General features: G+C 42.4%; 1 protein-coding gene and 1 long non-coding RNA gene across 2 annotated transcripts; one reads left to right on the plus strand and one right to left on the minus strand.

The window, feature by feature from the left end:
* Positions 1-32: 32 nt before the first annotated feature.
* On the minus strand, positions 33-5,242 carry LOC139536265 (uncharacterized). The gene is made up of 2 exons (XR_011667282.1): positions 5,157-5,242; positions 33-996 (listed from the first exon to the last, which is right to left on the minus strand). It is a non-coding gene; the product is annotated as an uncharacterized lncRNA (long non-coding RNA).
* Positions 4,521-16,299, plus strand: LOC139536264 (EKC/KEOPS complex subunit TP53RK-like). The gene is made up of 2 exons (XM_071336638.1): positions 4,521-4,782; positions 15,095-16,299. The coding sequence occupies exons 1-2, from the start codon at positions 4,557-4,559 to the stop codon at positions 15,577-15,579; spliced, it is 711 nt and encodes a 236-aa protein (XP_071192739.1). The 5' UTR covers positions 4,521-4,556; the 3' UTR covers positions 15,580-16,299.
* Positions 16,300-16,350: the final 51 nt, after the last annotated feature.

A 16,350-nucleotide genomic window follows, 5' to 3' on the forward strand; every position in this document is an offset into this window, starting at 1 on the left:
ATACTGAACAAAAAAATAAACGCAACATGAAACCATTTCAAAGATTTTACTGAGTTACAGTTCAAATAAGGAATCATTCAATTATAATAAATTAATGTAGGCCATAATTTATGGATTTCACATGACTGGGGAAATAGATGTGAATCTGATCACAGAAACCTTAAAAAAAAAAAAAATATGACCGTGGATCAGAACCAGTCAGTATCTGGTGTGACGACAATTTGCCTCATGCAGCGCGACACATCTCCTTCGCATATAATTGATCAGGCTGTTGATTATGGCCTATGGAATGTTGTCTTACTCTTCAATAGCTGCGCGAAGTTGCTGGATATTGGCGGGAACTGGAACACGTCGATCCAGAGCATCCCACACGTGCTCAATGGGTGAAATGTCTGAGTATGCAGGCCATGGAAGAAATCGGATATGTTCAGCTTCCAGGAATTGTGTACAGATCCTTGCGACAACGGGGCTGTGCATTATCGTGGTGAAACATGAGGTGATGGCGACGGATAAGTGGCATGACAATGGGCCTCAGGATCTCATGGTAGCTGTGCATTCAAATTGCCATCGACAAAATGCAATTGTGTTTGTTGTCCGTACCATAAACCAACCGCCACCATGGAGCCCTCTGTTCACAACGTTGACATCCGCAAACCGCATGACGCCATACATGCGGTCTGCAATCTGCCCGGTACAGTTGAAACCGGGATTTATCTGTGAAGAGCACACTTCTCCAACGTGCAAGTGGCAATCGAAGGTGAGCATTTGTTACTGAAGTTGGTTACGACGCCAAACTGCAGTAGTCCATTAGCTGCTGCAGATGAGCTTCCCTGAGATGATTTCTGACAGTTTTTGCAGAAATTCTTCGGTTGCGGAAACCCACAGTTTCATCAGCTGTGTGGGTGGTTGGTCTCAGACGATCCCGCAGGTGAAGAAGCCGGATGTGGAGGTCCTGGGCTGCAGTTGTGAGGCTGGTTGGAAGTACTGCCAAATTCTCTAAAATGACATGTTAGAGAAATTAACAATTAATTATCTGGCAACAGCTGTTTGACATTTCTGCAGTCAGCATGCTAATTGCATGCTCCCTCAACTTGAGACATCTGTGGCATTGTGTTGTGTGAGAACATTTTAGTGGCTTTTTATTGTCCCCAGAACAAGGAGTATTGATCATGCTGTTTAATAAGCTTCTTGATATGCCACACCTGTCAGGTGGGTGGATTATCTTGGCAAAGGAGAAATGCTCACTAACATGGATGTAAACAAATTTGCTCATGAAACATGGGACCAACACTTTACATTTTCATAGACCTGATCCTCATGTTATCCATCCGTTGAAAGAGGTGAACAATGCTGTACTGTGCGTTATCAAGTCTGTTGGAAACGGTTGCCGAATTCTCTACTTCGTGATCCTCAATGAAGCGAATAAGGCCTCTTTGAGCGCCTGCCCTTTGGCATTCTGCAGGTGCTCCAGCATTGGACGGGAGGAACCAAATGGAGACAAACTGAGCCAAAGTCAGCACGATGGCTGACCCAAACATATATTTCCATCCATGTCTGGCATCAGACGGGATATAGTTCATGGCATAAGCTCCCAGAATGCCCACGGTGATAGCAATGCATTTCACTATACTTGTGCACGTGACAATAAAACTTAACCTAGGGAAGAAAAATGTTTGGGGTATATGAGTTTAACATGTTTTGTGTGAGTATAGGATTAATGTAGTTTACATTTGAATGATCCTTGGATGATGTGACACAATTGATCATGGTTTTGACATAAGGTAAAACTATCAAGGTGCAACAGTATGTACTAATTTGTGTCTATTTTCATATGTGTGCCTATATGGAGGAAATGTATATAGTAAAGGTAAAGCAGCTAAAAGAAAATGCTAATTTGTTTATCATAAATATATTCAATGTCCCATATAAAACATTAGCTGTTAAAAACTACATTCATGTTTGGAGAAAGGTCATAAACAATATATATTCTTCATAAACAATATATATTCTTCATGTACATATACATGTTTGATATGCAATATATTGCTAATGAATCTGGCAAAATTCCAGGATAATATGTAAACCCTAAGAAACAGTGGTATCTTTAATGATTATTCAGGCTTTATTACAATTCTGCAGATGGCAGACTGAAACATTGCATAAGTATTGCATGTTCTTTTAGGCCTACTGTACATTGGTGGAGGCTTCTCAGAGGAGGAAGGAGGACCATCCTCAGTGAATTTCATAAAAATTAAAAGTTATCCTTTTTAGATAAAACTATACTAAATATATTCACGTCAACAAATATTTAAAACACACTGTTTTGCAATGAAGATCTACAATAGCCTCAGCAGCACTCTGTAGGGTAGCACCATCGTGTAGCCGGAGGACAGCTAGCTTCTGTCCGTCTCTGGGTACTTTGACTTCAATACAAAACCTAGGAGGCTCATTGTTCTCACCTCCTTCCATAGACTTACACAGTTATAATGACAACTTCCGGAGGACGTCCTCCAATCTATCTGAGCTCTAAATTATGTTAGAGTTGTTAGTGGTCATCTATTTAGGCAAACTTATTATTATGTACAGTGCATTCGGAAAGTATTCAGACCCCTTGACTTTTTCCACATTTTGTTACGTTACAGCCTTATTTTAAATTTGATTAAATTGTTTTTCCCCCCTCAATCCACACACAATACCCCATAATGACAAAGCAAAACCATAGTTTCAGAAATTTTTGCAAATGTATATATATATATATATAAAAAAACATATCACATTTACAGAAGTATTCAGATTATAGCCTCGAGTCTTCTTTGGTATGACGCTACCAGCTGGGTACACCTGTATTTGGGCCACTCAAGGACATTCAGAGACTTGTCCCAAAGTCACTCCTGCATTGTCACTGCTGTGTGCTTAGGGTCGTTCTCTCTGTACTTTGCACCGTTCATCTTTCCATTGATCCTGATTAGTCTCCCAGTCCCTGCCGCTGAAAAACATCCCCACAGCATGTTGCTGCCACCACGTTTCACCGTAGGGATGGTGCCAGGTTTCCTCCAGACGTGAGGCTTGGTATTCAGGCCCAAAAATTCAATCTTGGTTTCATCATACCAGAGAATCTTGTTTCTCATGGTCTGAGTCTTTAGGTGCCTTTTGGCAAACTCCAAGTGGGCTGTCATGTGCCTTTTTAATGAGTGGCTTCCATCTGGCAACTCTACCATAAAGGCCTGATTGGTAGAGGGGAGCAGAGATGGTTGTCTTTCTGGAAGGTTCTCCCATCTCCACAGAGGAACTCTAGAGCTCTGTCAGAGGGCCCATCGTGTTCTTGGTCACCTCCCTGACCAAGGCCCTTCTACCCCGATTGCTCCTTTCTCTGAGCTCTACAGACAATTTCTTTGACCTGATGGCTTGATTTTTGACTCTGACATGCACTGTCAGCTGTGGGACCTTATATAGACAGGTGTGTGCCTTTCCAAATCACATCCAATCAATTGAATTTACCACAGGTGGACTCTAATAAAGTGGTAGAAACATCTCAAGGATGATCAATGGAAACAGGATGCACCTGAGCTCAATTTCAAGTCTCATAGCAAACAGCCTGAATACTTACTGTATGTAAAATAAGATATTTTAGTTTTTTATTCATAATACATTTTCAAAAATGTCTAAACCTGTTTTCGCATTTTTATTAGGGGGTAGTGTGTGTAGATTGACTTTTTTTAAATCCTCAGCAATTTTAGAATAAGGCTGTAATGTAACAAACTGTGGAAAAAGTCAAGGGGTCTGAATACTTTCCCGAAGGCACTGTATCCATGTTACAGCGCTTGTTTACGGAAGGCAGACGGAAGCAACCACCTGTGTTAATTAGCTATCTATGGTGCTCAAACACCTGTGAGTAAGTGTAACTAGGGAGGAAGTGGATCGGAAGTGTAGTTCGTCGACTGGAGGCAGGCACACAGCCGTATGGATCTGACCTTTTACAGTAAGTATCTTTTTTATTTGAAATACTATTTTTGCTAATATGAAAGATAAGTTCAATAAGTTTCAAAAACCGTATTGCAAGCGATGGTTATTGATGATCTGTTTTAGCATTTAGAAACGTCAGGATTGTAGATCACATGGACCCACTGTAAGCAGTGCTTAGCTGAGAACCCTTGGGATAAGAAAGAATGCCTTCTTAATGCCTTGGGATCTTGAGAGTAACAAGCAGGATAAATAAAAACCCTCACAGTAGTACATGTAAATAAATTATTGGCTGCAAAGCCCATATAAATGACAGAAGTAGGGAAAAACACGTATTGTGTGTCATAAAAATGTTCAGTCTAATAACTAACCTCACAGTAGGCAGTATGGGCTATAATTTCCAGTTGTGAATTACATGTTTGATGTGACCTGGCTTGCGTTATCTCCATTATTTTTTACAGATTTCGACTGATAACTTGAAAACGATCAATTATGATCCTCGTCAGTTTTACGCCGAAACAGAAGGTGGCAGCAGTTTTAAATATATGTAATTGTGCCAACTGTCAGGAAGAGGGACGATACAGCGATTTGTAAACATGGCTGTTGACGGGACCAGCGTGGCCCTACCGCAGTTTCTTAAGAAAATAGAACTGATAAAACAGGGTGCAGAAGCTCGTGTATATCGAGGGTCATTTTTGGGCAAGCCAACCATTGTAAAAGAAAGGTTTCCGAAATTGTACAGACACCCGTTGTTGGATGAAAAACTCACACATCGCAGAACCGTGCAAGAGGTGCGCTCAATACTTCGCTGTCGAAAAGCTGGTGAGTAGTGTTAGCCCAAGATGTAGCTGAGGAAAACTCAACTCCGTTCTCTTATATCAATTGAGAACTGGTCGCGCGAAATTCATACTTTTATTTTTTTTAAACGTATCAAAATCAACCACGGACTTTTTCCTAATTTGTGTTGCTCAACTGGAGACGTAGCGGCCTTGACCTACGCCTCATGTCCACCAGATGCATTGCGTTCCGTCGAAAGTCATTAATTGTCAATGGAGCAGTCCGCAACTCTAAGTTGTGGTGTACTGCAGTGCGTTATATTTTCAACTCGTGCGTTGCTTTACCTTGCTGTGGTACAAACGGAAGTACACAGACTCCACCTTGCTAGCTTTTAGCCAACGATTTTTTTAATAACTTACCCAAGAAAGACCTAGACGATAGGATGTCGTATCAAATGGGAGCAAATTAATCATAGTGCGCAGAACAAGCAAGGAGGTGGGCAGAGCCATGCACGAGTTTGTGAGATCCTATTGGCTCATTCTAGCATTCAGTTGCATATTTCCGTTATGGAATGTCTGAAATTCATGTGTGCAATAACGTAATTCGACCTTGCACTCCTAAACATCGTAATTTTTTGAAAACTTTCGCAAAGGGTAAAGTGTTGGAGATTGTAGTTTTGGAAACATAAAACTATGGACATCAAATGTTTAATCATTTAGAAATGTTGCAGAATGTCAGCCAAAATCCATCTCGTTCCATCTTCTCTCACTGCCTGCAAATAAGCTTTCTCTCATCATCATATTTTGTAGTGAGTGGAAACGCCAAGTGGATGCTTCACATTTAGCCTATACAGTGCATTTGGAAAGTATTCAGACACCTTCCCTTTTTCCACATTTTGTTACTTTACAGCCTTATTCTAAAATGTATTAAATTATTTTTTCCCTCAAATCTACACACAATACCCCATAATGACAGTGAAAACAGGTTTTCAGAAATGTTGCCACATTTAATAAAAAAAACAAAACAGATGCCTTATTTACCTAAGTATGCAGACCCTTTGTTATGAGACTTGAAATTGAGCTCAGGTGCATCCTGTTTCCATTGATCATACTTGAGATTTTTCTACAACTTGGAGTCCACCTGTGGTAAATTCAATTGATTGGATGTGATTTGGAAAGGCACACACCTGTCTATATAAGGTTCCACAGCTGACAGTGCATGTCAGAGTCAAAAACCAAGCCATGAGATTGAAGGAATTGTCTGTATACAGGATTGTGTCGAGGCACAGATCTGGGGAAAGGTACCAAAAAATGTCTGCAGCATTAAAAGTCCCCAAGAACACTGGCCTGTATCATTGTTAAATGGAAGAAGTTTGGTACCACCAAGACTCTTCCTAGAGCTGGCCGCCCAGTCAAATGGAGCAATCGTGAGAGAAGGGCCTTGGTCAAGGAGGTGACCAAGAACCTAATGATCACTCTGACTGAGCCCCAGAGTTCCTCTGTGGAGATGGGTAGGACCTTCCAGAAGGACAACAATATCTGCCACACTCCACCAATCAGGGCTTTGTGGTAGAGTGGCCAGATGGAAGCCACTCCTCAGTAAAAGGCACCTGACAGCCCACTTGGAGTTTTCCAAAAAGGCACCTAAAGACTCTCAGACAATGATGAAACCAAGATTGACCTCTTTGGCCTGAATGCCAAGCCTCACATCTGGAGGAAACCTGGCACCATCCTTACGGTGAAGCATGGTGGTGGCAGCATCATGCTGCGAGGCTTTTTTTTCAGTGGCAGGGACTGGGAGACTAGTCATAATCGAGGGAAAGATGAATGGCGCAAAGTACAGAGAGATCCTTGATGAAAATCTGCTCCAAAGCTCTCAGGACCTCAGACTGGGGAGAAGGTTCACCTTCCAACAAGACAACGTCCCTAAGCACACAGCCAAGATAACGCAGGAGTGGCTTCGGAACAAGTCTCTGAATGTCATTGAGCGGCCCAGCCAGAGCCCGGACTTGAACCCGATCAAACATCTATGGAGAGCCCTGAAAATAACTGTGCAGCGACGCTACCCATCCAACCTGACAGAGCTTGAGAGGTTCTGCAGAAAAGAATGGGAGAAACTTCCCAAATACAGGTGTGCCAAGCTTGTAGCGTCTTACCCAAATAGACTCGGCTGTAATCGCTGCCAAAGTTGCTTCAGCATAGGAAAGGGTCTGAATACTTATGTAAATGTGATATTTCAGTTTGATATTTGTAATTAGCACACAAAAAAAATACTAAACCTGATTTTGCTTTGTCATGTGTGTAGATTGAGGAGAAAAAAACTATTTAATCAATTTTAGAATGAGGCTGTAACGTATCAAAGTGGAAAAAGTCAAGGGGTCTGAATACTTTCTGAATGCACTGTACATCAGGTGAAATATCTGGCTCATTTTACTATCTGTGTTTTAGCCAGTTGAAAAATGAAGCACATATACGGAAAATGCGTGCTAGACATACAGCAAAACCAGTGGTGGCAAAAGTACACAATTGTCATACTTGAATTAAAGTAAAGATACCTTAATAGAAAATGACTAAAGTGAAAGTCACCCAGTAAATTACTATTTGAGTAAAAGTCTAAAAGTATTTGGTTTTAAATATACTTCAGTGTCAAAAGTAAATGTAAATGCTTCCTGACATCCAGGACCTATATACCGGGAGCTGTCAGAGGAAGGCCCAAAAAATTGTCAGACTCCAGTCACCCAAGTCAGACTGTTCTCTCTGCTACTGCATGGCAAGCAGTACCGAAGTGCCAAGTGTAGGTCCAAAAGGCTCCTTAACAGCTTCTATCCCCAATCCATAAGACTGCTGAACAGCTAATCAAATGGCCACAGTGCAGCTACTCGCTGTTTATTATCTATGCATAGTCACTTTACCATTGCCTACATGTACAAATTACCTTGACTAACCTGTACCCCTGCACATTGACTCGGTACTGGTACCCCCTGTATAAAGCCTCCTTATTGTAACTTTTTTTTTTAAACAAAAAAAAACGTCCTTATATTAAGCAAACCAGACAACTTATATTTGGGTCTACTCTCCGACATAAACTCAGCAAAAAAATAAATGTCCTCTCACTGTCAACTGTGTTTATTTTCAGCAAACTGAACATGTGTAAATATTTGTATGAACATAAGATTAAAAAACTGAGAGAGAAACTGATCAAGTTCCACAGACATGTGACTAATAGAAATGGAATAATGCGTCCCTGAACAAAGGGGGGGGTCAAAATCAAAAAAGTAACAGTCAGTATCTGGTGTGGCCACCAGCTGCATTAAGTACTGCAGTGCATTTCCTCATGGACTGCACCAGATTTGCCAGTTCTTGCTGTGTGATGTTACCACACTCTTCCACCAAGGCACCAGCAAGTTCCCGAAGATTTCTGGGGGGAATGGCCCTAGCCCTCACCCTCCGATCCAACAGGTCCTAGACGTGCTGAATGGGATTGAGATCCGGGCTCTTCGCTGGCCATGGCAGAACACTGACATTCCTGTCTTGCAGGAAATCACGCACAGAAAGAGCAGTATGGCTGGTGGCGTTGTCATGCTGGAGAGTCATGTCAGGATAAGCCTGCAGGAAGGGAACCACATGAGGGAGGAAGATGTCTTCCCTGTCATGCACAGCGTTGAGATTGCCTGCGATGACAAAAAGCTCAGTCCGATGATGCTGTGACACACCACCCCAGACCATGACGGACGCTCCACCTCCAAATTGATCCCGCTCTAGAGTACAGGCCTCAGTGTAATGCTCATTCCTTCGACGATAAACGAGAATCCGACCATCACCCCTGGTGAGACAAAACCGCGACTCGTCAGTGAAGAGCACTTTTTGCCAGTCCTGTCTGGTCCAGCGACGGTGGGATTGTGCCCATAGGCAACGTTGTTGCCGGTGATGTCTGGTGAGGACCTGCCTTACAACAGGCCTACAAGCCCTCAGTCCAGCTCTCTCAGCTTATTGAGGACAGTCTGAGCACTGATGGAGGGATTGTGCGTTCCTGGTGTAACTCGGACAGTTGTTGTTGCCATCCTGTACTTGTCCCGCAGGTGTGATGTTCGGATGTACTGATCCTGTGCAGGTGTTATTACACGTGGTCTGCCACTGCGAGGACGATCAGCTGTCCGTCCTGTCTCTTTAGCGCAGTCATCGGCGTCTCACAGTACAGACATTGCAATTTATTGCCCTGGCCACATCAGCAGTCCTCATGCCTCCTTGCAGCATGCCTAAGGCACGTTCACGCAGATGAGCAGGGACCCTGGGAATCTTTCTTTTGGTGTTTTTCAGAGTCGAGTGTATTGAATTGAGTGTATGTGAACTTCTGACCCACTGGGAATGTGATGAAAGAAATAAAAGCTGAAATAAATTATTCTCTACTATTATTCGGACATTTCACATTCTTAAAATAAAGTGGTCCTAAGACTGAATTTTTACTAGGATTAAATATCAGGAGTTGTGGAAAACTGAGTTTAAATGTATTTGGCTAAGGTGCATGTAAACCTCCGACTTCAACTAATATATATATATATATATATTTTTTAAATAGAGAACCTATTTCGTGCACAAAACCGTTCAAACGAAATCCAATCAGTTGTCTCCCACTTTTCCGGAAATATTGGCATCATGTCAAAAACACTGCAGCGGTCATTCGACCGTTCTTCAAAGAGAAGACGCGGTAATGAGATAAATAATGTAGCCTAAGCTACTGAAAATAGGCATTTTACAAGATTAAATCATGACAGGAGCGTTTGATTGTTATTAAAGAAATGGCGTCCAGACAGGCTACTTTAGACAACTTTCTGAATGTCCATATAGGCGTATAGAGTAGAGGTTGACTGATCTTTCAACACCGATTAATCTGCCTATTTTATTTATTTATTTCATTTTATTTATTTGTAATAATGACAATTACAACAATACTGAATGAACACTTATTTTAACTTAATGTAATACATCAATAAAATCAATTTAGCCTCAAATAAATAATGAAACATGTTCAATTTGGTTTAAATAATGCAAAAACAAAGTGTTGGAGAAGAAAGTAAAAGTGCAATATGTGCCATGTAAGAAAGCTAACGTTTAAGTTCCTTGCTCAGAACATGAGAACATATGAAAGCTGGTGGTTCCTTTTAACATGAGTCTTCAATATTCCCAGGTAAGCAGTTTTAGTTTGTAGTTATTATAGGAATAATAGGACTATTTCTCTCTATACCATTTGTATTTGACACTTTAGTATTGCCAGTGTAACAGTATAGCTTCCATCCCTCTCCTCGCTCCTACCTGGGCTCGAACCAGGAACACAACGACAACAGCCACCCTCGAAGCAGCGTTACCCATGCAGAGCAAGGGGAATAACTACTCCAAGTCTCAGAGCGAGTGACGTTTGAAACGCTATTAGCGCGCTCCCCACTAACTAGCTAACCATTTCACATCGGTTACACGGGAGTTTGTATGGCTTGAAGCACAGCGAAGAGCTTCTGGCAAAACGCAGGGAAGTGCTGTTTGAATGAATGCTTACGAGCCTGCTGCTGCCTACCACCGCTCAGTCAGACTGCTCTATCAAATCATAGACTTAGTTATAACATAACACACAGAAATACGAGCCTTAGGTCATTAATATGGTCTAATCCTGAAACTATCATCTCGAAAACAAGACGTTTATTCTTTCAGTGAAATACGGAACCGTTCCGTATTTTATCTAACGGGTGGCATCCATAAGTCTAAATATTCCTGTTACATTGCACAACCTTCAATGTTATGTCATAATTACGTAAAATTCTGGCAAATTAGGCGGCCCAAACTGTTGCATATACACTGACTGCGTGCAATGAACGCAAGAGAAGTGACACAATTTCACCTGGTTAATATTGCCTGCTATCCTGGATTTCTTTTAGCTAAATATGCAGGTTTAAAAATATATACTTCTGTGTATTGATTTTAAGAAAGGCATTGATGTTTATGGTTAGGTACAGATTGGAGCAACGATACTCACCGCATCGATTATATGCAACGCAGGACACGCTAGATAAACTAGTAATATCATCAACCATGTGTAGTTAACTAGTGATTATGATCGATTGATTGTTTTTTATAAGATAAGTTTAATGCTAGCTAGCAACTTACCATGGCTTCTACTGCATTCGCGTAACAGGCAGGCTCCTCGTGGAGTGCAATGTAATCAGGTGGTTAGAGTGTTGGACTAGTTAACTAAGGTTGCAAGATTGAATCCCCCGAGCTGACAAGGTAAAAATCTGTTGTTCTGCCCCTGAACGAGGCAGTTAACCCACCGTTCCTAGGCTGTCATTGAAAATAAGAATGTCTTCAACTGACTTGCCTAGTTAAATAAAGGTGTAAAAAACAAACCAAAAAAACGGCCAAATCGGTGTCCAAAAATACCGATTTCCGATTGTTATGAAAACTTGAAATCGGCCCTAATTAATCGGCCATTCCAATTAAATCGGTCGACCTCTAGAATAGAGCGAATAATCTAACTCAAACCCCAGTCAAAGCACCAGTCAATCAACCACCAGCGTAGTCAAGACACACGAGAAAATATTTATCCTTTCCTTAAAAAGTATTGTAATAAACCTATAGGCCTAATTTAGCCTTTCCGAAAGTAGGCTATACGATAATGAATTGACAAGAAAAGTATGAAGGTGACCGCTCTGCTATAGTATGAACATGAAATTGACAATCATTAAAATAGAAACCAATATACTCAACATGTCATAGCCTATTTATTAGCGAAGCTGATTATCGAGGGGGAGAGTGTTGGAAAGATTGTGAGGAACTACTATAATTTGAATGGATGAAAAGAACGGACATCGTTGACTTTCTGTTTGAGGTGAAGAGAGAATGACTGAGAAACAGACCTGGGCACTTCCCTACATGTTGATATTTGCGAGGAGCAGGCCAGGTGGACCTACTTCTATGGTACTAAGTCTCCTGCGTTCCGTCTACATTAACAGGACAGAGAAACCAGACACGTGCTCATTGCTGACGTTGAGCGAGTAAATTATGGTCTGAAATAAACCAACACGTGTTTCTCACAAGTGTAGCAGGTTCCTCACTCTGCAAATAACGTTTCCACTCCGAAAAACTAAATTACTGTAATTAATACATGCATTAACAGAAAATAATGTAGGCTAACCAAATGACAGGGATTAATGGTAAATTGTCTGTTTTACAAACGGTAGGTAACTACATGGGTATTCATAAAAGTGCATTGCGTGCCGATACTGTATGGCCTACGCTACTATTCTACTTTGCGGGTTATGATGTGTGACAGAAATTACATATTTACCTGATTTGTTGGATATTTAACAATTATTTACTTAACAAACTGAGATATTTCTGTCCTACTAATGCTGTGTTTTATGGTCTCAACTGTAGCACCCTGCAGCAAATCTGGGTGTATGGTTTTACAAGATAGCTTGAGTGTGCAGTTGACGGCTTCATTATTGCAATAATAATCAATATTAAATAAAGATGATTGTTTTAAGAAATGTCTCCCTCAGTATGAATTTCCACGACAGGTGGCATCATTTTTTTTGTCTCGCCTAAAATGGCATATTGTCCAGGTGTGTGTGTGGGGGGGCCAGGACCGAGCATGATCATTGTTGATTAGTCTATATAAATTAAGAAAAGATTCCATATCAAATTATACCATGCCATGTTCAGCAAGCAAGAGCAAGCCTGCATCTCTCCTCCAATAGGCTATTAGTAGTCTAAAGAAAATAAGTCGAAATAAGTGTCCAACAAGCATTTGTATAGTCTGGTTTTTCCTGGGACTGTACATGATTTTAGAGGAATAGCCGAGGCAGCGGAGAGGCATAATTGTGCAACAGAACAATGAAGACTGATAGGCTCGAGATGTATAGCCTAAATTAGAAGCGTATGCATATTAGCCCATAATTCATCAACTCAATGTTAGGCTTAATACTGTAGTGAATAGGCCTATATCTAGTCTTAATGTAACCGATGTGAAATGGCTAGCTAGTTAGTGGTGATGCACGCTAATAGCGTTTCAATCGGTGACGTCACTCGCTCTGAGACCTTGAAGTAGTTGTTCCTCTTGCTCTGCAAGGGCCGCGGCTTTTGGGTGTTTCGTGGGTGTCAGTTGTTGATGTGTGCAGAGGGTCCCTGGTTTGAGCCCAGGTAGGGGCGAGGAGAGGGACGGAAGCAATACTGCTACATTAACATCAATAGACTACATCCTGACAAAACACACCATATGAGTGGCCTGCTAATGTACTTATTTCTTTTCAAAACAGGATGTTTGAGTGGTTATTGAAATTAGACTACATCACTGCAGTTTATAGCCTATAGACAGTTGTGCACTCACTTGATAACAATAATATAATCCTCATTTCACTTTGTATATAGCCCAGGTAGAATAATGTTCTTGTCTAAAATGGTCCTAATCAAAAGTGGAGATTTGCGTGCCCGGGGACCAGTGTGACAGTGTTAGGCCACCCTGGAGGAATGCACAGATCTGCCATTTCATAATCTGTTCACTTTATTTTCAGGCACTTTCACAGATAAATATTTAGCCTATAGCACTAATATTTAGCTAATGAATGGCCTAAAATGTAACTTCTTACTTCAGTTACACATGACTATTCTCTCTCTTCCAGCTGTTTCTGTGCGCAATAGTCTATAGGCCTATGCACGCCTCTCCGCAGTAGGCAATTCCTCTTCTCATGAAATCCCAGCAAAAGCTATAGGACATTTATTTTTTATACTAGGCCTAATAGCCTATTCGGGGAAAGAAGCAGGCTTGTTCTTGCTAATTGCTGAATGTAAAACAGGCCTACAGCATAGGCCAAATTAACTGTTGTATACAGTCCGCACTGTCATGAATGATTCAACTGAAAATCAGAGGGAGCAATCTTTGGACAAGATGTAGTGAGTGACTACAGGTGTTCTATGCAATCATTTTTAATCTTGAAATAAATATTAGTTACAGAGCTGCTTCTCACTGCACAGGTGTCCAGAACTGGACAGCTGTCAATTCTTTCCAATACAGGATGTTGATGATTGCTAGGCCTATACTGTTCTAGCGCAGATTATACATTATATATACAAAAGTATGTGGACACCCCTTTTTTAAATTAGTGGATTCGGCTAATTCAGCCACACCCGTTGCTGACAATTCTATAAAATTGAGCACACCGCCATGCGATCTCCATAGACAAACATTGGCAGTAGAATAGCCTTACTGAAGAACTCAGTGACTTTCAACGTGGCACCGTCATAGGATGCCACCTTTCCAACAAGTCAGTTCGTCAAATTTCTGCCCTGCTAGAGCTGCCCAGATCAAATGTAAGTGCTGTTATTGTGAAGTGGAAACGTCTAGGAGCGACAACTGCTCAGCCACGAAGTGGTAGGCCACACAAGCTCCCAGAACGGGACTGCCGAGTGCTGAAGCGTGTAGAGCGTAAAAATCATCTTCTGTTGCAACACTCACTACCAAGTTCCAACCTGCCTCTGAAAAGTCCAGCACAAGAACTGTGCATCGGGAGATTCATGAAATGGGTTTCCATGGCCGAACAGCCGCACACAAGCCTAAGATCACCATGTGCAATGCCAAGCGTTGGATGGAGTGGTGTAAAACTCTGGAGCAGTGTAAACGCGTTCTCTGGAGTGATGACTCGTTCTTCACCATCTGGCAGTCCGACGGACGAATGAGGGTTTGGTGGATGCCAGGAGAACGCTACCTGCTTGAATGCATATTGCCAACTGTAAAGTTTGGTGGAGAAGGAATAATGGTCTGGGGCTGTTTTTCATGGGTCGGGCTAGTCCCCTAAGTTCCAGTGAAGGGGAATCTTAACTCTACAGCATACAATGACATTCTAAACGATTCTGTGCTTATAACTTTGTGGCAACAGTTTGGGAAGGCCCTTTCCTGTTTTAGCATGACAATGGCCATATGCACAATGCGAGGTCCATACAGAAATGCTTTGTTGTTATTCGGTGTGGAAGAACGTGACTGGCCTGCACAGAGCCCTGACCTCAACCCCATCAAACATCTTTGGGATGACTTGGAACACCGACTGTGAGCCAGGCCTAATCACCCAACATCAATGCCTGACCTCACTAATGCGCTTGTGGCTGAATGGAAGTCCCCGCAGCAATGTTCCAACATCTAGTAGAAAGCCTTCCCAGAAGGAGATGTTCGAGCACGTGTCCACATACCTTTGGCCATGTAGTGTACATATCAGATAAGATACAAGCCTGTATATCCCTGATCTGTATTAGTGTCTAATTATACCCCCCCTTCTCTCTCATCCCCACCAATATATATCTCTCTCTCTCTCTCTCTTCAGGAATATCTGCACCAGTCGTCTACTTTGTAGACTACACCTCCCACTGCATCTTCCTTGAAGACATTGTCGGCTCCATCACCGTACGAGACCACATCGCATCCACACAGCTCTCCTCTGCCCAGAAAAGCCCAGAGGAACGCCTGGACCAGCTCGCTAAGAAGATGGGTCAGATTCTGGCCAAAATGCACGATGAGGACGTTGTCCATGGAGACTTGACCACTTCCAACATGCTGTTGAAGGCGGGCGGAGAGACGGAGCTGGTCCTCATTGACTTTGGCCTGAGCTACATATCGGCGTTGCCTGAGGACAAGGGAGTGGACATGTACGTGCTGGAGAAAGCTTTCCTCAGCACCCACCCCAACACTGAGGCTCTGTTCGAGAAGCTGCTGAAGGCCTACGCAGCCTCGTCCAAGAAGTCCCACGCTGTCATCAAAAAGCTTGACGAAGTTCGGTTGAGAGGGAGAAAGAGATCGATGGTCGGTTGAGAGGGAGAAAGAGGTGGGTTGAGAGGGAGAAAGAGGTGGGTTGAGAGGGAGAAAGAGGTGGGTTGAGAGGGAGAAAGAGGTGGGTTGAGAGGGAGAAAGAGGTGGGTTGAGAGGGAGAAAGAGGTGGGTTGAGAGGGAGAAAGAGGTGGGTTGAGAGGGAGAAAGAGGTGGGTTGAGAGGGAGAAAGAGGTGGGTTGAGAGGGAGAAAGAGGTGGGTTGAGAGGGAGAAAGAGGTGGGTTGAGAGGGAGAAAGAGGTGGGTTGAGAGGGAGAAAGAGGTGGGTTGAGAGGGAGAAAGAGGTCGTTTGAGAGGGAGAAAGAGGTGGGTTGAGAGGGAGAAAGAGGTGGTCGTGGGTGGGTTGAGAGGGAGAAAGAGGTGGGTTGAGAGGGAGAAAGAGGTGGGTTGAGAGGGAGAAAGAGGTGGGTTGAGAGGGAGAAAGAGGTGGTCGTGGGTCGGTTGATGGGGAGAAAGAGGTGGTCGTGGGTCGGTTGAGAGAAAGAGGTCCGCGGTCGGTTGAGGATAGAAAGGTCGATGGTAGGTTAAAGGGAACCTACGAGATAATCTGTGCAAATGCATTTATAATGACATGCCCTGTTTGGCACTGATTTGTTAAGTTCTATTTGATATTTGTATGGAAGCATATAGGCATAGAGACTGTCAGTGCCACAATGTTATGTTACTAGAAATATTTGTTTTTGAAATAAAAGACTGCTCGCTTTATTGGTTTGTGTTCTTTCAGTTTAGTATGCTGAGAATCTAGAATGTGGTTCC

Source organism: Salvelinus alpinus, chromosome 12 (assembly GCF_045679555.1).
Source record: "Salvelinus alpinus chromosome 12, SLU_Salpinus.1, whole genome shotgun sequence".
Classification (NCBI taxonomy): Eukaryota; Metazoa; Chordata; class Actinopteri; order Salmoniformes; family Salmonidae; genus Salvelinus; species Salvelinus alpinus.

What these genes read in the sequence shown, in the direction of transcription:
- LOC139536264 (XM_071336638.1), top strand. Translation starts at nt 4,557, where the DNA reads ATGGCTGTTGACGGGACCAGCGTGGCCCTACCGCAGTTTCTTAAGAAA. An exon ending in ACTTCGCTGTCGAAAAGCTG is followed by an intron (nt 4,783 to 15,094) that starts GTGAGTAGTGTT and finishes CTCTCTCTTCAG; the next exon opens with GAATATCTGCACCAGTCGTC.